At 39.3% G+C, this 25,736-nt stretch overlaps 1 protein-coding gene across 2 annotated transcripts in view; it reads left to right on the plus strand.

Moving 5' to 3' along the window:
- Nucleotides 1-25,736, plus strand: part of IDUA (alpha-L-iduronidase) — a 64,481-nt gene that overhangs the window by 22,298 nt on the left and 16,447 nt on the right. For both annotated transcript variants that reach the window (XM_070935445.1, XM_070935446.1), the window contains exons 3-9: nt 4,892-4,974; nt 6,615-6,722; nt 7,586-7,681; nt 7,898-8,100; nt 13,526-13,705; nt 22,494-22,710; nt 24,280-24,489. In XM_070935445.1, coding sequence (XP_070791546.1) covers nt 4,892-4,974; nt 6,615-6,722; nt 7,586-7,681; nt 7,898-8,100; nt 13,526-13,705; nt 22,494-22,710; nt 24,280-24,489 — 1,097 coding nt within the window. The remainder of the gene's footprint in view (nt 1-4,891; nt 4,975-6,614; nt 6,723-7,585; nt 7,682-7,897; nt 8,101-13,525; nt 13,706-22,493; nt 22,711-24,279; nt 24,490-25,736) is intronic.

Here is a 25,736-nt window from a genome sequence, read left to right on the forward strand (position 1 = left end):
CACTAAATAAAGGAGACATAGGATAGGCTTAGTTTGCTTTACAAATAGTGCAAACAAGAAATGTAAACCTGAATCAATAAAAATAATTTTATACATTAAAAAGGGCAACACACTTCGCATCCTAAATAATTAAAATCCCACTTTCATGTTTCAAATTCTTCAACTCATCTTAATGTCATATCAAGCAATTTTTCATAACTTATATTTTGCAAAATATAGTCAGAAATTATGGTTTGGGTGAAACTGCAATGGAATCTTTTATAACAAGAAAGCCATTTTGGGGGGGGGGGGTTTCAAGAAATCTACTTTGCTTTTTTCATTACCATGATAGAAAATACATCTATGGTTCCTTTCATTACCCTAAAAATCTTTTGTAGCGAAATATCCAAAATTACTTATGGTTGTAGTTTTTGAGTCAGTTTGTTGATTAATGAATTTATATTGCTTTATCCTTTAAAAAGTTACTCTTATGTACCATATGACCTGTTGTTGCTGGAATTTAGAACTTTGGTGCCATTTCCAACGTTGTATTGCATCCAAATAACATTTAACCTGACAATGGTTAGTTTTTAATTTGTGAAACCATTATTTCAGCATAGATTTTTAACCAAGAATAGGGTTGAGTCACTGGTTCAGACTTTAATAATGTAATATAATACCTTCCTAACTAAGAAAAAAATAATGTTGTTTTTGCACTGTAGGCTAACCATTAAATTCCTGCATTTTTTTCCTCCCTACCTAGGGACTTTCTTTTCTTAGACCAAAGGGTATAATTGCAAAGAAAATTTTAATACTTCCATTCGTGGTGGAAGTTGGCCAGGGGTGGGTTGTACTTACCTTTTCTACCGGTTCGCAACTGGGCCACGCACGCACGTTTCTGTGCATGCACAGAAGCTTCCTGATGACGTCCGGGTCAGTGAGCGGAGCCTCCCGCCGGTTTTACTACTGGTTCTTATGAACCGGTCCGAACTGGGGGCAACCCACCACTGAAGTTGGCTGCGTAATACCTGTTGTATTATAACTGAATAGCATAAGCATTCAGTCCAGACATTTGAGCATTCATTCTTGTACCAGGAAGAAGTATTTTAAAAAGCAGAGCTATCAAATGCTTACTTGTATTTCATATTTAAAGCAGAATTTATTAGATTTATTTATCTGTTATCTTTATAGAGTGCCGTATTCAAATTGACTCATTGTGGTTTATAGTCCAGTAAGAAGGAGAGATGCAATAAAACTATAATTAAAGCATTAGTACAAACAACAAAAATAATCATCAAAAGATAACTCGGCTGCCACGTTTCAGCTTCCATAGCCTGAGGTTGAATTCAGAAATGTATCAGCAAAATGACAGTATGGATAGATTCATTTCAAGCTTGTTTACTGATTAAAAACCTTTTTGAGACAGTTCTGTTTTGCTTCGGTTCTGCTATTGGGTTTTTTTTTCCCTCCCTAGAATGCCAGAATGAATAATACTGAGTTACAGTAAAAAATACTGAAGGTTAATTTAGAAACATACCTCCATCAGGCAAGGAGCCGTAAGGCTCTTGATTTTCATGTCTCTTCTTTTCCCTCCCTCTCGCTCTGTCCCCCGTTGCCGAGGGAAGCATGGAGAATTAGCTAGTCGAGCTAGGCTGGCTGAGAAACAGGAAATGGCAGGCCGCATCTTTTTGATCAGACAGAAAGCTCTCTGTCCGCTCTCAGTTCTGAGTCTTTATGTGTGCCTTGCTTATTCATAGGCATTTTGCAGTGGCCGTTTGCAGAATTATTGGCTTTCAGTGCCGAGAAACCCGTTGGAGGGATTTTGTTGGAGGAAGGAGAAAGAACAGCCAAGATACACAGAGCTTCCTTCTACTGCTTGAAATGAAATGTGGAGGTCAGACTCGCTATTCCTAAGCATTGCTAAACCGTTGGAAGTTGTTTCCTTAGGGACTAGTTTTTGAAGTTTCTCCTGCTTCTTTTGCTTTCAAATTAAATATCAGACGTGATATTGGAGTGGGATTACATTAAAAGTCTAGGCCGTTTAGGATTGCAATACAGTTGAAGCAACAAAAAAACAACAACCCTGTACTGTTTTACTCCTTACTCATCAGACTTCTTCCTCTTCCACCTTTTCCAAAGCCTGAGACTTGATTTTACCTAAGGCACCTTCTGATTTCACAAAAAATTAAGCAGGTATGACAGAAAACATAGAACAAAATCAGAGGAGTGAGTTTGAAGAACCGAAGTTCAGCCTACCAGAATCTGGAATTTATGTTTTTCAGTACATGAGAGTTTTCTAATTAGACTGATAAAAACTGGCTGGAAACATTCAAGTCTTGTTGTTGCTTATTGTAATAATGTTTGAGGGGCTCTCACGTTCAGCCAGCCTCAGGTTGATTGGAATGTTTATCTTTCTTTATGGAACTGTCCTTGGTCCTGGAGAGCTTGGCCCAACCAAATACAAGATAAAAGTCTCCTTAGAAACTCAAGACCACCACCACCTCCCCCTCCTCCTCCTCTTCCTCCTTCTCCTCCTCCCATGTATATATCACTGTTATATAACTTGGAGGTTTCTTTAATATACAAAGGAATTGTCATCTATCCAGAACAGCTTGAGTTCTATTATAAACGAGCTGTGTCATATGTGAACCAGTTCCATCAGGGGTGAAATGCTCCCGGTTCGGACCGGATCACCCGATCCGGTAGCGATGGCGGGTGGTGGTTCGGAGAACCAGTAGCAAAAATCCCTGCACCCCCCCACCATGCTCAGCTGAGTCGCACGATCATCAGAGGCTTTTTTTTTTTACTTTTAAAAGCATTTTTTCTACAACCTCTTCCGACAAAAAAATGCTTTTAAAAGTAAAAAAAAAAAAGCCTCTGATGATTGCGCGGCTCAGCTGGGTTCCTCAGAGGCTCTTCAAAGCATTTTTTTCCTGCAACCTCTTGGCCGAAGAGGTTGTAGAAAAAAAAATGCCTTTAAAAGTCTCTGACGATCCCAGCTGAGTTGCCTAATCGGCAGAGAGGCTTTTCAAAGCATTTTTTAAAATGCCTCTCTGACGATCCCAGCTGAGTTGCCTAATCGGCAGAGAGGCTTTTCAAAGCATTTTTTAAAAAGCCTCTCTGCCGATCCCAGCTGAGTTGCCTGATCGCCAGAGGCTTTTCAAAGCATTAGAAAAAATGCTTTGAAAAGTTAAAAAAAAAAAGTTGGTCACGCTCACCCAGTCACATTACCCCCCTCACCAAGCCACGCCCACAGAACTGGTAGTAACACATTTTACATTTCACCCCTGAGTTCCATGTGTATATTTCAAATATATTGTATGATGATAATTTAATCTGATCCAAACTTAGATTTAGCTAGTCATGATTAACTCACACTATTGATTTCAGTGGTTTATTTCAGTCATGATTGAATGAGGGTCCAGCTCATTACTGCTCACATATCTAGAGAACAATGTGTCTTTAGGCACATCCATATGCAGATTATAAATATTTGGTTGGCTGTTTTTTGGGATAAAGATGGTAATGATAATTTTTTCTCAGTATATTACCTGTGTTACTATGTAGTCTGAAGCAGTGGTGGGTTCCTCCCGGTTCGGCCCGGTTCTGCCGAGCTGGTAGTGGTGACGATATGACGTCACCAAACCGGTTCTGCCCCCCCCCGCCCCCCCCACCCTCCACGCCCCACCCACCCCCCGCGTTATTCTTACCTTTTATTTGGCCCCACCCCCAATCTGTTGCTGCCTCCTGAGTCCCAGCTGATGGCTAGAGGGAAAAAAACTGTTTAAACTCTTGCCGCGGGGCTTCAAAGGGCCGCCCTATAGCTCATCAGTGGTAAAAGAAAACAAATGAGTAGACCGGTGCCTGCAAAAATAAATGGGTAGACCAGTGCCTGCAAAAATACATGAGTAGACCGGTACAGCTCTGCAAGCAGTTAAAAGCCTGGTAGACCAGTACCTCTGCTAAATCCTAAATAATTGTCACATCACCATCAGGCCACACCCACAAAATAAGCCATGCCCACAGAACCTGTAGTAAAAAATTTAGGACTCACCCCTGGTCTGAAGGTATGTTTAACATTTCTGCAATATAGTACATTACTTTGTGGTCTGCATGTCACAGAGATGAATTCAACTGATACAAATTGCAATATTTGTTTACATATAAAATGTTTAATGCTGTTTAACACAGCACATGGCTGGTATTCAGTTAACCAACCTAAACTATCTATTGTAAAGATGTATTTTACCATAGAATACGAACTAAAGTTATTTGCTTAATGGAGTAACCAAAAGTGATTCCAGAATACAAGTCATCAAAGTTTGAATACCTTCATGAAATCTAGGCCTCTATATAAATCCAACAACTTTTCTTAAATAAGAAAAAAAATACCTTAGGTCTTTATATCATAAGAGGCAATCTCGGTAATGGGATATTTTTTTATAGAAATCAATATCAGAAGTTAAATTTTCCAAGTAATATTTGCACGTATGTGTATATAGATATGTTTCAGGCATGTAACTTCTCATTTTGTTTGCAGTCAGCATATAAAAGCGCTTGCTCTCTCCCTCCCCCCCCCTCTCTCTCTGCCTTCCGCATTTGGCTTCAAATTCTAGAGTTATAATTGGTAGAAAAAAGTTTAAAAAGGCTAATGTGTAAGGTTTTTTTTTTTAATATTCTCCACTTCATCTTTTTCTGCTGAAGTCAATTCAGCTGGCTGATGTATCTACTGTATATGGAAAGTTCTTCTGGTATATACAGTTGCATAGACTATCATATTGTAAACTGAGATTCATTATTATAAAATAATAAATCAAACTTATTGAAGAAAAGTTTGTGAAATTATACTTTGGGAGTGGGGAAATTACTTTCAGTTCAAGCAGGTGTCAAAGGCCTGCAATTTCTTTTTCAGGGTGATAAACGGGACACTTCACTACAATTTCACAAACCTGGATAATTTTATGCATCTTCTTTGGGAAAACAAGCTACGTCCTGGTAAATATAAAACCAACTAATTCATAGCTTTGTTTTACAATGTTTAAGTGAAGGTATCTGGAGTTATGTGCAATCATTTGCTTATCTTGACTACTACAAAAATTTAACAAGCAAATGTTGCAATTCAAGAAGTTAAACTTCCACCGTATCTGATGGATATTTTTACATTTCCTTAAGGACAAAGGGCAGTTGGAAGTTACACAGCCTTTGCAAATAATGATAGCATTGAAGTGCTTATGCTCCACACAGCTGAACAATTATTCTTTTATATCTGATCCAGAGGTGGGTTGCAGCAGGTCCTGACCAGTTCTGGAGAACCGGTAGCGGAAATTTTGAGTAGTTCGGAGAACCAGTAGTAAAAATTCTGACTGGCCCTGCCCCCATCTATTCTACGCCTCCCAAGTCCCAGCTGATTGGGAGGAAATGGGAATTTTGCAATAACCTTCCCCTGGATTGGGGAGGGAATGGAGATTTTACAGTATCCTTCCCCTGCCATGCCCACCAAACCATGCCCACCAAGCCATGCCATGCCACGCCCACCAAGCCACAGCCACAGAACCGGTAGTAAACATTTTTTGAAACCCACCACTGATCTGATCCCAGGAAAATGGTTGTTAAGCAAATCCAGCTTCTCTCGTTGACTTAGTTTGATGGAAGCCAGCTGACAAATGGCAATCATATGGCCTCTGGATGCTGCAACTATTGTAAATGCATGCCAGTTACCAAGCCCCCAAATTTTGATCACATAACTGTGGGGATGCTGCAACAGTGGTAAAGGTGAGGTCTAGTTATAAGTCACTTTTTTCAATGCCATTGTAACTTTGAACAGTCACTAAACAAATGGTTGTAAGTTGAGGACTATCTGTATAGCCCAGATCCAGCCTGTCCAATGATGGAGAATTATATCTGAGCTAAAGGAATTCTTGAGCAGACATGCCCACTTAACCACCCAAGTAGAACTTTACAAAAAGATTTCTCCAATTGTTTTGTACTTCAGTTTCTCAGTGGCATTTTAAGAACGCACATCGGGGAAATTAGAGGGTACTGATTAAAATAATCGGGCAAGTTCTTGATAAATTCTCAGTTGAGCCATGAACAGTTAAATACACCTTAACCCATTTCTTGTTCCAACTCTGTATTAAGGGGCTAATAGAACTAGGATGTATTCATCCCATAGAACTTTTATAAGGATTTGGAAAATGTGTGGAAAGCTATGAAAAAAGCGCCTTATAAAATACTAAATATTGTATTGCAGTGGATGAATGCTTAAAGAATATTCTCACTGGCCTGTCTTGTTCACCTGAACATCAATAATTAAACTGATAGTGTTTAAATTATTGGTAAGAGTTCACATGGCTATAATTATGGCTTGAAATCTGAAGTGCCTTCTTCAAATGTATCCAGTAGAGGATTTGCATTTTTAAGAATTTAATTGGCTTATTTGTCTGTTATCATAAATTATTAGCTGTGGAGGTCCTTACCTGCTTTACGCACACTCTAAATGAAATTGGTCCCCTGATTCCTTGGATATTAACTTTAGTTCACAAGTGAGGACTAAAGTAGACTTATACTAAAAAAATCAAAACTATCAATTCTTGATTGATTGAATTATTTTGCCTTTGTTTTTATCTTAAATGAAGGTTTTGAATTGATGGGAAGTCCTTCAGGTTACTTCACTGACTTTGATGATAAAAAGCAAGTGGTAGAGTGGAAGAACCTGATTGTACAATTGGCCAAAAGATATATAGGTGAGTTAACCAAACTTGTTGGTGCAAATATTTAAGAACTGAACTGAACTGAACTTTATTGTTACTTTAAATGGATCTACCACAGGGATATATCAGCTTTTGGGCTGATGATCACACTAGGCCTTTGAGCACTATACTGAGGAACATACTATACATATTTGAACTCTATATTAGTTCAACACAATTAATATGGTTATTTTCTTTTCTTTTACATTACACATTACAATTCAGCAACAGATCCATGAAGGGCTACAGCAGTTATGCATGCCTTTGGAAAAATTGCATCCACTTCAGAGGTTCCTGGTTGTGTTCTCCTATGTAGATAAATTTGGGACCCTATTGTGGAATAAATGGGTGGCGTAGTGGCTCAAGGGTTAAGATGCTGGACTTGTCAGCTGGAAAGTCAGCAGCCCAGGTTTGAGACCCAAGCTCCACGTGACGGGGTGAGCTCTCGTTTTCACCCCAGCTCTTGCCAACCTAGCAGTTCAACAGCGTGCAAATGCAAGTAGATAAATAGGTACCACTTTGGTGGGAAGGTAACAGTGCTCTGGGACGTCATGCTGGTCACATGAATGCGGAAATGTCTTCGGACAGTGCTGGCTCAATGGCCTTGAAACGGAGATGAGCACCACCCCCTGAAGTCAGTAACTATTAGCAGTATAAAATCCTCAGGGACTCTTCCCCCTCCTTTGTGGAATAAATTATCTTAAATCTTTCATATCCCAGATTGATCATCCATGTATATCTTTTAAAGGCAAAGTCTGCTAGTGTGGAATGATTTGGCCTAAGAGTCCTTCACTTGAGATTTTCGTCATAGCCTAATGAATGAGTTTTAATACACTAACTGTACATTTGGTTTCCAGAGAGGTATGGATTGAAACAGGTTTCTAAGTGGAATTTTGAGACCTGGAATGAACCAGATCACCATGACTTTGACAATGTATCAATGACTGTAAATGGTAAGCTGATTTAAATCCCTTTTTAATCCCTTGGGGCAAATGTTACATTTCTTAATCAGCTGTTGTTAATACAGAATATGCTCTGTAATATGCTCCGTTTTGTTAGATTTCAGCCTAGTGTGTTTTGAGGAGTGAGGTACTTTTCTGTTCTATTGATAAGATACCGTATTGATATCAAATGCTGAGTCTTTCACAACTCTTTCATTTTACATCTAGGATTTCTCAACTACTATGATGCTTGTTCTGAAGGATTAAGGGAAGCTAGTTGTCAGCTAAAATTGGGAGGTCCCGGAGATTCCTTTCATCTATTTCCAAAGTCTCCCATTTGCTGGAACCTCCTCAGTCATTGCTACAACGGCACTAATTTTTTCACTGGAGAGACAGGAGTCCGGCTAGATTACATCGCCATGCATAAAAAGGTCAGCTCATTTTTTTTAATGGCCTAGCACAGAGGTCTTCAAATTTGGCAGCTTTAAGACTTGTGGACTTCAACTCCCAGAATTCTCCAGCCAGCTATGCTGTTTGAGGATCCCTGGCCTAGCACTTTAAAAGTTCCTCATCCAAGTTAAATGTTCTCATTTATTTATTTTTACCTGATTAAAAAAATACAGACAAGTTGGAAAATATTGGATTGAATAAAAAGTGGCTATTGCCTCTTGCCCAGAATTATATGGCATGTTCAAAGTGGCACTACATATATTACTTTGTTATCTTATTTATATCTGAAGCTTTAGTTTCTTCTACTGAACGTGGCAGCTACAGGTAGTCCCGAATGCAGCAGTGTGGGCCATGTTGGGCATGCCTCATTAGGCCCGTGTGGCCCCCAGGACTTCTGGCAGTGACGCCAGTGTGACAGGGACTAAAGGGACAGCGCTCCGTTCCCTAAATTCCAATTTTCGATCTGGGAGCCACTTTTTTGGCACTATTGACCACGAAGAGGTCAATAGATTAAAGGGGAAATCCCGAGGACCTTGGAGGTGACAGCAATCACCCTGAAGATTCAGGGAAAACCCCTTAATTCCGACCGAAAAAACCCCCAGCCCTCCTGGGCTGGCCGGAACGCTGACTGCCGTCTCAGAAATGGAAGCGAAGATCGAATAAAGACATCACCAAATCAATAAAGAATAAGACTATGAAAGGTACATACATACAGTGACGGAAGTATAATTAAGAGAGAGACTCCGAACAGATCAGCGAGGCTGAGCCATAAGGAAGTGGCGAAGTGAAAGTAAACGGAGCGAATCAGTGAGACCAACCAGAGGGTGACTAAGCAGAGCTGAAAGACAATGGAATTAAGGTGGATTTAAAGAAATACTGGAGAGTTGTGGATTGAATATCAAATATATCGTTACGAAATTGACTGGGACTTGTATTTGGAATAGGCAAGGACTAATTGATTTGCGAAGGAACACAAGATCGAGTGTTGGACTTATTATAAACAGAAGTGGAGCTGAGGCGAGAGAGACAGAGAACAGAGAACAGATAGTAATGAACTTTGAGAGCGATCGGAAGGAACTTTGAGACTTTGTATCGACGGCAAAGAGATAACATTCCAAAAGACACTGCAGTTTTGGAGTTATAGAAGTAATATCCTTGGGAGACATACGGAAGATTTTGATAAGAATCACAGGACGAACTGTTTGAATGACGCAACATTGAATGTGGATTGCAACGTTTATAATCCAGGAACTAAATATAATGCTTAAGACTTAATTCAATCAAACCTTTTCTACCTTGTTTTAAATTTCTCTATTTGCAATACTTAATACTTTAATTTATAGTATATTATACAGAAGAATACAGTATATATAACATATAGTTTTGAATGTTTTAAGTTGAAGCTTAAAATATAGAATTTAAGCATAAGTAAGAGGAAGTGGAATATAAATTAATTAATTAATTATATTAAATAAATTAATATAAATTAAGAAAGTAATTTGATTGAAACATAGATTCTGAATAAGAATAATATTATAACAGATAGTTTACTTGTACCTTCTTCGTATTTATTTGATTGCTTTTGTGCTATAATTGAACATTAGATAAAGTGATTGATATATTATTCTAATATAGTATTTATAATTAATTATATTACCCAAGTGAGGAATTGAGGTTGGTAAGAGTTAATAGAATTAATAGAGTTAATAGAGATATAATTAAGAATTTAATAGAATTAAATAGGGTTAATAAAATATTGAAATATAATATTTAACATAGTAATTGACAATGACCTGCTGAAATGTCGTATTTTTTCCCTACTCCCTGTTAAAGACTAAATTAATCCCTTATATAACGATATTAGCCGAATTTGAGGAATTAGAGTGGTTTTGAAATTTGAATAACAGAAATTGGCTCCTGCTACTAACAGAAGAGAAATTCCATTATACAATATAGACTGTGAATGAAAATTTGGGAACTGCTAAACCAGAGAATCAAGATGACAACTATCGGCCCATCCGCACTGACTAAAACTAGTAAAAGAATAGTCACCAGTCAAACATCATCTATTGCATCACCTGCACAACAGAAAATGATAGATACAATGCTATTGGCAGAAAAGGAGAAAACTCCCCAATCAGTTAACATCCAAAATATACACTCAATACTGGCAACAATACAAGAGGGGATGAACAGAACACAGGAATCAATTGCCAATAACCATCAAGAAAGCAAGAAAAACCATGAAGAATTGAAGTTGGATGTAACAGAAATAAAGGACAACCTAAAAAAAATGGACGATAAAATGGAGAAAATTCAGCAAAACATCACCAAGAACGAACAACGAATCCAAAACATTGAAGTAAAGATGGCACAAACAGAGAAAAAACTGGAGGATCTAGAATGTGACCAGATAACAACAAATAAAGAACTGGAAGACTCAATTTCATTTTTAGAGATGGAAAAGGCGTCATTTTATTTAAGATTTCAAAATATCGTGGAAACCAAAGAAGAAGATCTTAGAGATTTAATGGTGGGAATTCTAGCGGAGGCGACCCAAAAAAATAAGGAAGAAATAAATTTGGAAATTGATGAAGTCTATAGGGTATTTACCAATTATGCCTGAAGGAATAAGCTACCTAAAGAGATTCACATTCGGTTTGCAAGAAAATCTGTGAAAGAGGAAATATACAAAATAATGAGAGAGGAACCAATCACTTATAAGGGCAAAGAAATAATTACACTAAAATAAATACCAAGAAGAATAAGAGAAACAAGAAAAAAATTACAGCTTTTTGACAACAGAATTAAATAACCACAAAATAATGTTCCGCTGGTTAACACCTGAGGGAATTCTTGTATCTTGGCAAGACAAAAAACATAAACTTGATACGCTACAGAAGGCACAACAGTTTTTTGACAGCAGTTTCGTCTTAGAAGAGGAACAAGAATCCGAAACACAGCGAGAATCTGTAAATCAGGAGGACCAATTGGAAGAAGTTCAGCGGGAAGGAAGAACAAGGGGAGAGAAAGAAAGGATGGAAAGAGAGGGGGCAAGGGAAAAAGTACGAACTACTGGAAAAAACACTAGGAAACTCAGGACAACAAGGAGATAAAAGATTGGTATGGAGAAAGAAATAAGATTAATATCAATAAACATAAATGGCCTTAACACTCCATCTAAGAGATCACACACATTCAGGAATTTACAAAAATTGAATATGGACATTATCACACTACAAGAAGTTCATATCAAGAATCAACAACGTAGATTATTAGAAAATAAACGTCTAGGAACACTTTACACAGCATTATCAGAACAAAAAAAGAAAGGTATAGCAATGTACATTCAAAACCATATACAAGCAAAGCAAATATACGCTGATGAGGAGGGCAGGATGTTGATGGTCGAAATCGAAACAGGAACGAAAATTTTTTTACTAGTGTCACTCTATGCACCAAACGGAACGCAAAGTGATTACTTTAAAAGGATCCACAATAGAATCAAAGAATTGGACTACTCAAACATATGTCTCATTGGAGACTACAATGCAATTGTAAATACAGAGAAAGACTATCGGACCAGCAAACGAAATAAATCTAGGAAAAAAGTACTCCCGGAGACATTCTATGATATGGCACAAGAGTTTCAACTAAAGGACGCCTGGAGGGAAATTAACTACGATAAACAACAATTTACATTCTACTCAAACCCGCACCAATTGTGGTCCAGAATTGACATGGCCTGGATGACAGCAGAATTTAGAGCAAACATCAAAAAAATAGAAATAGCAAGTAATACATGGGCAGACCACAGTCCGATTTAAATAATATGGAAAGGCCATCAACTGTGGAGAAGATGGATGATGGATAGAGACCTTATGAATGATAAGCAATATGTGGAAATGATCCAAAAGGAATTGAAATTATTTTTCCAAATAAATGTTAAAGAACACACCAGTCTGCAAAACTTATGGGACACAATAAGGCATACATCAGAGGCCTAACAATTGCCTATACCGCACAAAAAAACAAAGATAAACAACGAACAAAACAAAGCTTATTGACAACATTACAACAATATGAATTAGAACTACAGGAACACCCGCATAACCAAGAAACCAAAGAGAAAATAAACCTTATAAGACACCAATTGAATTTGAGCACAACTGCAGAGATAGCAAGGAAAATAAAAATGATCAAACAAAATCAATTTGAGCACGCAAACAAAACTGGACGGTGGTTATCTTACAAACTGAAGACAGAAAAAGAAAAGATAATAATGCAATTAAAAGACAAGGAGTTCCTGGTGCAATTCAGAGTGCTTGGTTATTGCCTTTATTTGAGGGACCGCCTGTCTCCGATTGTTTCTGCCAATCTGCTGTGATGGGGCAGAATGGATTCTCTCCCGGTCCCATTGATTAAGCAGTTTCACCTTGTGGGACTTGTGGGAATGAAAGCCCCCCCCAGAGATCTGGATGGCTTCAGGAAGCTATGAAAGACCTAGCTTTTCTGCCAAACTTTTGGGCAAGATTGAGATTGTGTCCCCGTTGGATGAGTTTTCCTGGCTTATATGTTGCTTTTGAGGCTATTCGTTTTGTGGGGAGTGAAGTTTTGTATTTTATATTTCGAATTTTAAGCTGCCCAGGGTTATTGAGAGTTGAATGAACTACTATACACTGTATAAATAAATAAAATAAAACTTCAAGTAAAAAGACTCCCAGTAGAGCGAATTGATCAGGATGGACAACTTAGTATGAACAAGAGTTTACGAACCACAGAATCCCTGGTAGAGTGAGAATAAAATAGGAGCCATTTATTTATATTCTATCTCTATTATTTTTACAAATATCTCGGCATCAAATATGCCTAATACACCTTTCTCCTCCTATTTTCTCCACAACAACAACCTTGTGAGGTAGCTTGAGCTGAGAAAGAGTGACTGGCTTAAAGTCACCCAGCTGGCTTTCATGGCTAAGGTGGAATATGAACTCACAGTATCTAGCATTCTAGTCTGGAGCCTGAACTGTTAGGCCAAACTAGCTCTCAGAGACCGTATTGTATTGTATTGTATTGTATTGTATTGTATTGTATTGTATTGTATTGTATTGTATTGTAATGTATTTAATATATGATATTAATTATTTAATATTATAAGCGTAATATTATTTATATCTATAGAAATGTAGTTGGATTCTCCTATCATTATTTAATAGTATTCCTGTTCTTGCACGTTTAAAAATCTTAATTTGGTCATAAATTTTGGCGCTTCTGTGGACCCCCTACAACCTTATAGATGATTAAAAAGAGAGATTCCTTGGCCTCATTTTGACACAATAGTATAAGAGTAGGAGAGCAGGTGTACGCTTAATAGATAATAACAGTCATCACAATACTTATCATCAGGGAGCTGGGAGTTCTCTTCATATCTTGGAACAGGAAACTGAGGCCATGGGACAGATCCAGAAGATGTTTCCCGATTTTGCCTCGGTCCCTATATACAACGATGAGGCTGATCCTCTAGTAGGATGGTCGATTCCACAGGAGTGGAGAGCGGATGTGACCTATGCAGCTATGGTGGTAAAGGTAAGGTTGATGCTGGTAAAAGTAGAAGTTTTTGTTTTGAGATTTTTATTGGCTCATTGGAATATCAAAATAAACAGAAGCGTGTCTAGACTCTCTTGCTCAATTTGCTCTGCTTGTTCTGACAAACATTCAGGACCTGGCCGGGGCTGTAAGAATTTAGACTCTAATCTAGATCAGGAAGGGGACCTTCTCTAGTTTGAAGTCTTTGGAACATGTGAAAACTGGTAATATCCTTATGATCTCAAATCATAAACCAAGCCCTTCTTAGAGTTGACCAATATTGCTTGCCAACTGACTAGTACTGCTTGCCAATTGCAGGAGTCAACATAACATATTCCTGCTACTTCTGGGTTTCAAGACTACTCTGTGGTTAAGCACTTCAGCTCAGGGGTGGGTTCTACTTACCTTTACTACCAGTTCGCAATGGGACCATGCGCAGATTGTCCATTATGACATCCGGGAGGGTGGGCGGAGTCTCCTGCCACTTTTAATACCGGTTCGCAAGAACTGGAGAGAATCGGGAGCAACCCACCACTGCTTCAGCTCAGAAGAACTGAACGTAAATAGTAGCTTTTCGGTGTGTCTGCTTGGACTTGTTCTTCCGTTAGAAATAGCAAGCAGAGTTAAAAGGAAGAATCTATATGAGAGCAGTGATGTATGGGAAAGGTGGTCTGATCTTCCCTCAGGACTGTTTTCCTACCAATCTTGTCCTTCCCTGCTCCCTCCATTGAGGCACCATTAGAACATTATGGAAAAAGATGATTCTCAACAGGAAGACTGAACTCAACTCACCTGCTTCCTGAATGCTTAGGTCCTTATCTAGATTCAATGCCTTCTCAGTGGTTACTCTTGTTAAATGAAAAACCCAAGATAGATGCTCCCCTGGAAAATGTATTGCCCAATCCCATCCTAGTCTACCCGTGAGCTACTGGCTTTGATGGAAACTTTAAAAAACAGCATTCCAGTGTTACAAAGATCACAATGAGCAAAAGGTAATGTTCATTGCCATACTTCTCCATATTATATTGCAGTGACGGCTAACCTTTTCTGGACCGAGTGCCCAAAGCGTGTCTGTGTGCGAATGCACGTGTGATGCCCCAACCCCCAAAATGCAATGCGCACATGGACCTCCGCATGCACCCCACCCCCCCACACTTGTGTGCGGTCCCACGCATGCGCTCCCCCGTGCATGCACACCAGTAGTGGGTTGCCCCCAGTTCGCACCAGTTCTATAGAACCGGTAATAAAACCGGTGGGAGGCTCCGCCCACTGACCCTGACATCATCAAAATGCTTCTGCGCAGAAGCTTCTGCGCTTGTGCAGAAGAGTGCGCATGAGCGAAGCAAGAGCGTGCACGCGGCCCCATTGCAAACCGGTAGTAAAGGTAAGTAGAACCCCCCTGATGCACAAGCCCCCCATGCTCCCCACCCCTGCACATGTGCGCATGCTCCCCGCACATGCATGGCAGAGACCCGCCGACCAGCTGGCTGGTAGGAGGCGCATGTGCATGCGTGGCAAAGCTGAACAAAGCCGTCGGCCAAACAATGTCGACTGGCGGCCCCCAGGGGGAGAGCCTTCTCTATGGGGGCATCTACTATCTGGAATGAGCTCCCCCCGGAGATACGGAGGATCCTGGATCTGCGCACTTTCCGTCGCCCTCTCAAGACTTTTTTATTCCATCAAGCTGGCCTGGCCTAAATCTTTCCCCTTTAAAATGTAAATTTTAATTTGTTTTTAAAATTATTGGGTGTTTTAAATTTGTCTCGGCCAAATTGTTTAATTCGGTTTTATTCTGTTTTTAAATTTTGTATTTATGTGTTTTATTCTGTGGCTGTTCACCGCCCTGAGTCCTTCGGGAGTAGGGCAGTATATAAATCCAAATAATAGTAATAAAATAATAATAATAATAATAATAATAATAATAATAATAATAATAATAATAATAATAATAATAATAATAATAAAAACTGGGGTGACGGCTCGCATGCCCACAGAGAAGGCACTGTATGTCAGGTGTGCCATAGGTTCGCCATCATGGTTATTGGGACAACTAGGAGTAGGTAGCAGATGTCTCTTTGCCAGCTTATGCACTAACATAGATAATGAACCAGGACAGGTCCAGAACAGTTCAGAAGAAGATAAAAATAGATAGCAAATAATTGCTCCATCCAATGTATCTATTTGCAACATCCTTCTGGCCTATGGGAATACAGCAGGCAACTAGAGGTGGGCTGTTTTCAGAGCCCCCATATACACACATCTGCCTTCCCCGCTAATTGATACAGATATCCTCCAACTATGACCACAATGGAACTGCTAAATTGGAACTGGCCTGATGAATGCTTTAGCTTAGTTTTGTAGGGTTCCCAATGTTGCAAAGTCAAGTCTGGTGCACCACCTAATGGGGGAAAACTGTATCTGCACCTTGCAATTTTGGTAATCATAAACATGCTGTAATAGTTGAGTCTTTGGTGCTCTCTGAGCTTGTTCGTTTTCTTGCAGACATTTCATTACCCTTAACTAGGTAACATCATCAGTGCTGGTAAGGAGTGCTGTTTGCTGTCAGTTTATATTCTGGTGTCTTGCCTATCTATGGGTGTGGGCAGTCTTAGAGATTCTTTGGTTGGGCTGTTTAGTGTTGGTTCTTTGGCAGTGACCCCTCATTTCAACCCTGAGCTACAAATATTCTCCTTTATAGTAGTGTCTGCCTACCATCTTTAAATAACGAATTACAATTTAAAATACATTTTGGAGAAAAAGGGGTGTTAAGTTCAGCATATGATCTTGGCTTAGTCGTAGACCTAGATTCACTTATGCCATGTAACCGTACAGTTTTCAATCAGTGAATGTTGCTTTATTTTAGCTAAGTAAGTAATAAATCCATCCATTGTAGCTTATAGCATGGTCACGAATTGGAGAACTACCACTGTAGATTTTGTGACAGGATTAGATGAGACCATGAATTTCTCTAGAGGAAATTAGTGGTTTCGAGAATTTATTTATTTCTTTTCAGACATTTGTATGCACTTCCCATCCAAGCCTCAAAGCAACTTACAGTTTAGTAGTATCATAAACACCATAAGAACAACTAAACAGTGTCCCAAAATATATCATAAATTTACAGTATCTCAAATAAGGTATTTTAACAATTAGACAGGCATTCGTGTGCAATTATGGGATGGGAATCACCTATCAGCATGTTGGCTATTATGTTCTGGTTAATATACTGGATGACCTCAAAACAACCAGATGAATTTGTTCAGTTGGGCGTTACCCATGTTTACATAAATTAGTGAAGATAAATCAAGTGACATTTAGCAATAGCACTTAGACTTATATACTGCTTCACAGTGCTTTATAGCCCTCTCTTAGTTTACAGAGTCAGTATATTGCCCCCAACAATATACATATATATAGCTCAGGGGTGAAATTCAGCTGGTTCTGACAGGTTCTGGAGAAACGGTAGCGGAAATTTTGAGTAGTTCAGAGAACCGCAAATACCACCTCTGGCTGGTCCCAGAGTGGGGTGGAAATGAGGATTTTGCAATATCCTTCCCCTGGACTGGGGTGGGAATGGAGATTTTGCAGTATTCTTCCCTTGCCATGCCCACCAAGCCACACCCACGAAACCACATCATGCCCACCAAGCCACGCCCACAGAACCGGTAGTAAAGAAAATTTGAATTCCATCACTGATATTGCATATTAAGCAGCGTTTTGAGAAAAACTCTTAATACAGGTAGTCCTCAATTTACAACAGTTCATTTAATGACCGTTCAAAGTCACCACAGCATTGAAAAAAGTGACATGATCATTTTTCACACGACCATTGCAGCATCCCTGTGATCATGTGATCAAAATTTAGATATTTGGCAACTGACTCGTATTTATGACGGTTGCAGTGTCCCAGGGTCATGTGATCACCTTTTGTGAACTTCTGACAAGTGGCGTCAATGGGGAAGCCGGATTCACTTAACAAACATGTTACTAACTTCACAACCGCAGGGATTCGCTTGACAGCTGTGGCAAGAAAGGTCGTAAAATGGGGCAGAACCTGCTTAACAAATGTTTCACTTAACAACAGAAATTTTGGGATCCGTTGTGGTCGTATGTCGAGGACTACCTGTCAAAAGAAGTGGTGGAAGAAAGTTTACACACACACACACACACACAAACAAACACATACATTATATATGTTAAGACACTGCTATGCAAATGTTACTTTTTCCATTCAGGATAATCCCCTGACATTGATTTTGGAGTATATGAGAAATCAGTCATTCCTGTGGAATACTTTTTTTCCCCTTTTGTCTTTTAGGAGCTAATAATAATGATAATTATCGTCAGCGGAAGTACCCAGAAAACTTCAATTCATTATTTTCATATAAAATTTCAAAAGCTGTCTTTAAAAAGGATGGTGCAAGAAGCTAGCCCAATTTGATAAGGGTTCAGCAATAGCTCAGATTGTCTTTATTTTATATACAGGTAGTTCTTGATTTACGATTACAGTTGAACCTAAAATTTCTGTTGTTAAGACAATTTTTAAGTGAGTTTTGTCTCACGTTATGACCTTCCTTGTCACAGTTATTAAGTGAAGCACTGCAATTGTTGTGAATCCGCCTTTCCCCTTTACTTTGCTAGGAGCCTTGGTGGTGCAGTGGTTAGAATGCAATATTGCAGGCTAACTCTGCAGTCAGCCTGGAGTTCGATCCTGATGGGACTTGAGGTCAAATCAGCCTTCCATCTTTCTGAGGTCGGTAAATTGCCCAGAGAGTGCTGTAAAGCATTATGGGGCAGTTATATAAGTCTAAGTGCTATTGCTATTGTCAGAAGATTGCAAAAAGCGATCACATGGCCCCAGGACACTGCAACCGTCATAAACATCGTAAGTGTGAAAAATGGTCATAAGTCACTTTTTTTCCGGTGCCATTGTAACTTTGTATGGTCACTAAACGAATGGTTGTAAATTGAGGATTACCTATATTCTGGTAAGAAGTAGAAGCTGGAGGACAGCGTTCGGCAAGAAGGTTATCCTAGGATTTTGAGGACCTAGATTGTTGGGGCAATATGCTGACTCTGTAAACTGCTTAGAGAAGGCTGTAAAAGCACTATGAAGCGCTATTGCTATTTTAAAACAAACAAAGGTCATTCCTTTAACGGGGGGGGTGATCCTCCCCCCTTTTTTTCAATTAAAAACAATGATAGATCTCTTGAGATACTGAGAATCGAGCATAAAATGTTCATTTGATAAAGCGTCTCTGCCCCTACTTCTGTGTTTTATTGATTGAAGGCTAATTTTTGCAATTGAAGAATGAGTATCTGGTTGACACACGTCTCCTGAGTTAGCTATTGAAGGATCATCTTAGATTCAAGTTCTTGGTTGCCTAGAAGATGTATTCGCTCCCCTAAGCAATACCTTGGAGCAGTATTTCTCAACCCTGTCTCTACTTTAAGACGTTTGGACTTCAACTCCCAGACTTCCTCAACCACTAAATGTTGGAAGTTGAAGTCCACATGCCTTAAAGTTGCCACGGTTGAGAAACACTGCCCTAGAGATATTTTCCTCATCTTTCTCTGAGGAGAGAAGAGATGTCGGTTTCCAAAAAAGACATTTCCTGTAGGTTTATGATCTGTGTCATTGTGCTTTATAATCAGCAGGGGTGAAATCCAGCAGGTTCTGAAAGGTTCTGGAGAACCAGTAGTGGAAATTTTGAGTAGTTCGGAGAACTGGCAAATACCACCTCTGGCTGGCCCAGAGTAGGGTGGGAATGGAAATTTTGCAATATCCTTCCCCCAGGAGTGGGGAGGGAATGGGGATTTTGCAGTATCCTTCTGGAGTGGAGTAGGAATGGAGATTTTGCAGTATCCTTCCCCTGCCACGCCCACCAAGCTACACCACGCCCACCAAGCCACGCCCATAGAACCAGTAGTAAAAAAAATTGAATTCCACCACTGATGAAAAGCAATATGTTTTCCTTAAATAATTACGCTGAATGCTTAGGGCATCAGAAATGTTTTTCACCCTTATATTCCCTGCTACCCTAGGTACCATGGCTAGATTAGGGCAGAAGTAGATTTTAATGCATATCATAGTTCTTGGAGCCAGTTGGCATCCACAACTTCAGCAGGAGAGGTGCCTGGCATTGTTGCTGATTTTGGCACGCCACACTTCTTAGTCATGGTTACACAACAGGGAAGAGAGCTAAGCAGTAAAACTTTCAAACAAATCTGCCATTATTTACATAAGAGGTTTACACAGTACAAGTACTGCTGAGATGTACTTCCCACAAAGTGAAATTGATATATGCCATTATTCAGATTTTATTGCTAGTTTTGAATGTATTAGATGGAGGCAGTTTATGAAAATACAATTGACTTGTTGGAAACCGGGTTGCAACTAATCATTTTTCAAAATATGTTCAGGTATAATAGGATTTCCTTCAGCAATTAAGTCACCAATTCTATAAAACCCTCTGCCTCCTCTCTCCTTATATTTGATCAATTTATCCTCCCATTTTAAAAGATCAAGGAATGACAGAAAGAAGAAGTCAAACATAATTTGTGTCTTTTTCAAAATTCGCTTTTCAGTATGAATTTCAAGCAATTGACATCAGCTTCTGAATGTTGAGAAGGGATGGAATTATCTGACAGACAGTCCAGAATTTGTATTCACTGAATTTTAGTTGAATGCCATGCGGTAAATGAATTAGAAATTGTAGCTGAAAGATTCCAAACTAATGTTTCAAATATGGTATACTCAAAACTCCCATCATGTTTTTGTTTATAGTGTTGTTGTTAAGTGAATCCAACTTCCCCATTTACTTTGCTAGGAGCTCTCAGTGGTACAGTTTTTAAAGTGCAGTATTGCAGGCTGGCTCTGCCCACAGCCAGGAGTTCGATCCTCGCCGACTCAAGGTTGACACAGCCTTGTCCTTCCGAGGACCTTCTCATTCCGGTGAAATGAGGACCCAGATTATTAGGGGCAATATGCTGCCTCTATAAACTGCTCAAAGAGTGCTATAAAGCATTATTTATTTATTTATTTGATTTGATTTGATTTCTATACCGCCCTACTCCTGAAGGACTCAGGGCGGTGCACAGCCAAACAATAAAACACATACGTACAAAATTTAAAAGTAGAATAAAATCAAATTAAATAATTTTGGCCCCATTATGAAGCGCTAGTGCTAAGTGCTAGTGCTGTGAGTTGCCTCCTCTTAGGTTTTTCAGTGAAGAGCAAGGAATGTTAAGTTTATTTCATTCACATATCCACCTTCCATAAATTAATAGAGTTAGAAATAATGACAATGTCTTCCTGGGGCCTCATTCAGTTGAACGTGAACAACTTTTTGTGATTTTATATGCAGTTTAATACAACTCCTTTCTGCAGAACTCGGTGTTCTTAAGAGCTAATCTGCTTTTTTTTGTGCGTATTTTGGCATGGAACATTAATCCTTCTACATCTGATTAGTTATGCTGTCGCAATCCTCCTCTTAAATTCCTAATTTTAGCTGGCTAGGGAATTAGGTCAATTTAAGCTATTGGAAAGGCTTTTTTCTTGGTGGATTCTGATGTTAAGATGTTACAGTGCTTTTCTTGTTTTCAAGTTGTCACAGTGATCCTGCAACTGGTTTCAATTTCTTCTATAAGCTGAGATAAATTGCAGCGCAGTCATCTGTTTGGAATTAGAAATGAGCCAGAAAAAAAAGAAAGCTGTACAGTAATCCCAACATGAAATATTTGTGTTCAGCTATGTATGCTGCTTTAGGAAGACTGCAAATGTGATTTTTAAAGTTGAAACATGTTTAATAAAAAATTATTTGGAAAAAAAAAAAGGAAGACTGCAAAGCAATCATATACAATATTTGACCCAGCGCACAGCTGAAAATCTTAGCTTTTCTTTTAATTGTCTGAAACAACTTCTATTTTTTTCCTTGTCGCAGTATTGTACTTGGAAATATATGACAAATGCTGCTGAATTCTGAGTAGTCAAAAATAATAAAATCATTTACTTATTTAATCAATTTATATACTGTATCTTATACCAATAAATTAACTTTGGAATTTCAGTGCTTTGCACAGTGCCATATTTCTCCATATTGCAAACCAACTTTTGCTAAGTATACACTAAATAGTATTGATAGGGAATAAAGCATCCAGATTAAGAGGAAATATTGCAAACCTATTTTAATGTATATGCGTTTCATAATCTGAGCTGCTTTGTTGCAAAACTTTACTGTATGCAGAATACTCACCACCATGATTTATATACTATATAATTTCATAAGGGAGATGCAAATCACCCTTTCCCCAACCTAGTGTCTTCAAGTGTTCTTAACTTGGGTGTGAATGATGAGAATTGTTAGTCCAAATACATATGAAGGGCAATAGGCTAGATAGGATTGGTTTAAAATAATGACCTTGTCCTGTGGTGGATTTGCCATAAAAAATCCTGAAAAGCCTCCTGTGAAGATTACTTCTATTACTTGTTATAGTACGATATACTATCCTCAGGGAGAAGGGCGGTATATAAATTGAAAAAAAGAAAATTTTATTGATTAGTCAATTGACCATATCAAACTTGAGCATCAGCCAAAGTAAAGTACAATAAAATGAGATAAGATCAGGTACAGTGAAATGAGACAAAATAGCTATGGTGAGATAAAATAGAATAAAATACAGTAGGTAAGATAAAAGAGTGTAAGCTAAAATAAAAGAAGAATATCACTTGTTTTATTGAACTAACAATCATTTGCATATTGTCAAATGGTGTTTCTTTACTTTACAGGTAATTGCTCAGCATCAAAATCTTCTGATCGCTAAACCCAACAACACCATCAACTACACTTTGCTAAGCAATGACAATGCATTTCTGAGTTACCATCCCTATTACTTCACCCAGAGGACCCTTACGGCACGCTTTCAGATGAATAACACAAAGCCCCCCCACATCCAGATGGTGAGGAAGCCGGTGCTGACAGTAATGGGCTTGCTGGCTTTGCTAGGTACAACACCCCTCCCCCCCTCATTCATTTTCAGAATTGCTAATCACACTGTCAAATCAAGAGTCCAGACAGTTCAAGGTTAATAGTTCAAGGAATAGTTCAAAGCAAATTGGTGGCAGGTAACAGGCAGCGGAATTCAAAGTGAGCTGGACTTGGATCTCTTGTGGGCACAAAGGGATTCAAGACTGATGATGCATTTGACTCCTTCCTCGGGCTCAGCCTAGTCATTTCCTACACACACTTAACTATTCCAGGAAATGAAGTACCGTATTTTTCGGAGTATACGACACACTTTTTTCCCTCCTAAAAGGCTGAAAATCTGGGTGCATTTTATACTCCGAATGTAACCCCGGCCACCCGCTGGCCCCCACCCTTCGGCCTCTGTGCATCTTCTTCCTGGCTGCAGAGATTGCCACTGACAAAACACCGGCTTGTGTTTTGGGGCTCCGCACATCGCATTTTCAGCCTCCAAACGCTCCATTTGAGAGCCCTTCAAGGCTGCCGGGATCGCCAAAGCACATCGCCGCCTGAAAACGCGATGCTTTTGGAGGCTGAAAACGCAATGCGCAGTGCCCAAAATGGCTACCCAGAATAGCTGCTGGCTTCTCTTACCCCTTCTGCTCTTCGCCTGCTTTAGTCACTGGAGTGCCCTCCGACGATTAGCTGTGCTGTTGAAGCTGTTTTTCAGCCCCAACCAGCCCCAACCTCAAAACCAGCAAGTGAACTAATGTGCTGAAGCTGACCAGGCTAAGGATGCTAGCCAGATGAATACCTGGTAGGCAGAATTTTTTCCCCCTATTTTCCTCTCAAAAACTAAGGTACGTCTTATATTCTGAAAAATATAGTATCTTGTATTTGATAAAAAAAGGAAGAAGTATATTATGTTGACCAGCTGATATTAATTCAACAGAACTGGGAAATATATTAGTTATCAATCAATAAGTTAAAACTTCATACCTGTTACTTCTCATAACATACTGGAGGGAAAAACAGTGTGTGGTAGTAAGTAATAGGAATTTGCCTTCCAACAGCAAATAATTAGTGGTTAAAGTACCAGGCTAGAAACCAGAAGACTGTGAGTTCTAGTCCTACCTTTGGCATGAAAGCCAGTTGAGTGAACGTAGACCAGTCTCAACCCGGTTGAGCCAGTTGAGTGAACTTATCTGAGCCAGTTGAGTGAACTTAGACCAGTCTCAACCCAACTCACTTTGGGAAAATAACAGGAAGAAGGAGAAGTAGGTATGTTTGCCAACTTGAATTATTTATAAAAATAATAAAGGGGATTAAAAAAATCTAAAAATAAAAAATATGGCAGAATCTTAGAAGGACAGCTTTTAATCAACAGAAGAAGAACCAATATATAGCAACTTAGGTATCTTCAACTAAAGTTACTTCAAACTTCAGGTCTTCTTATGCCCACATGGAATTCAAATCTTTTGATGAAGTGTTCTAGCACAGAGTTTACAGTTCATGTGGCCAACTTCCAGAACTACGATAACGTGCTTTAAATGCTCCTCTGTAAGTTTCTCATTTCAAGCCCCTTTTTTTGGTTTTCTTCCTCTTGTGCAGGAGAAGAGCAAGTTTCTGCCAACATTTCCAGTCACAAATCAGAAGACTGTAACACTTTGGGAATATTAGCCAGCTTGCACAAACCTTCAGGGCTACAATTGTCGGACAGCTGGCAAGCATCAATACTGATCTATTCAAGCAATGATAACAAGACATCCTCAAACACCAGTACTGTGATTCTAAAGCTAGCCAATTATCCTAGACACAGAGGTAAAATTTTGCTATGACATTTTAAAGCGCTATTGACCTGATACCCCCCAGAACAGTGGTGGGATTCAAAATTTTTTACTACCGGTTCTGTGGGTGTGGCTTGGTGCGCATGGCTTGGTGGGTGTGGCAAGGGAAGGATACTGCAAAATCTCCATTCCCACCCCACTCCAGGGGAAGGATACTGCAAAATCCCCATTTTCTCCCAATCAGCTGGGACTCGGGAGGCAGAGAATAGATGGGGGCGGGGCCAGAAGTGGAATTTACCGGTTCTCCAAACTACTCAAAATTTCTGCTACCTGTTCTCCAGAACTGGTCAGAATCTGCTGAATACCACCTCTGCTCCAGAAACATGAGATTTACATTCAGTTTGGAGGAAGTAAGCTTCATGCACTGCTAAACAAATGCAAGAGTGGTCTTTTCTGAGGTCTCACAGGGCAATGGACAGTTCCTAAGAGCTACAGCATGACACACACACACCCACTGCCTCATCCTAAAGAGATCACTAAATACTTATTTTTAAATTAGTATTCAGTTTGAATAGAGGCACAGGAGGGTCATTCTTTAAGCAATATGGGAAGAGGTTTTGGGATTTGAACTCACAAGGTGCTTGGCCAGCAGATAATCCCCAATGGCTTAATTTGAATAGACAGTTCTTCTGTGTGCTGAGGAGAATCCAAGGAATGGTTAACTTTGCCTTTCTGCTCAGAGACTGAGTTAACCCATTCCTTGGATTCTCTCTCAGCACACCAAGAAGGAGCATATCAGGTAAGACCAATGCCCCTTCACGCATGCAAAATGCAGAATTCTGTTTTGTGAAACAATGGTATGGATGTTCACTGTTTTGGGGTTTTTGTTTTGGTTCTGGTGGTGAGACCGAGACAACTTCCTGGTGAAAAAAATTCTGATTGTGAGAAAAGTTCACTTTGGCTCTTTCTCTCGAACAAAACTGTTGCTTTCATTCCCATAGAAAGAATCGTTCCCAAGCAGGGTTCAGAAAGAGTCAGAAAACAGTGAAAGGGCTCCCCAGATTTCACTTCAACAAACAGCCCGGGTTTGAGTTATGAAAATAACAGTTTCTGGATTGTTCTCCCTCACTCATCAAGTGACATTTCAAGCAGTCCCCCCACCTTTTTAACTGGAGAGTGCAGGAGAGTGAAAAATGTTGACCAGCTGTTAGAGTTGTAGATATCAACTCAGGGATTGACGAATCTATCTAGAGATTTGGCTCCTACATTGCCTCCCATCAG

Source organism: Pituophis catenifer, unplaced genomic scaffold (genome assembly GCF_029215685.1).
Source record: "Pituophis catenifer annectens isolate HBS135680 unplaced genomic scaffold, rPitCat1.0.hap2 SCAF_2, whole genome shotgun sequence".
In the NCBI taxonomy this organism is placed as follows: domain Eukaryota; kingdom Metazoa; phylum Chordata; class Lepidosauria; order Squamata; family Colubridae; genus Pituophis; species Pituophis catenifer.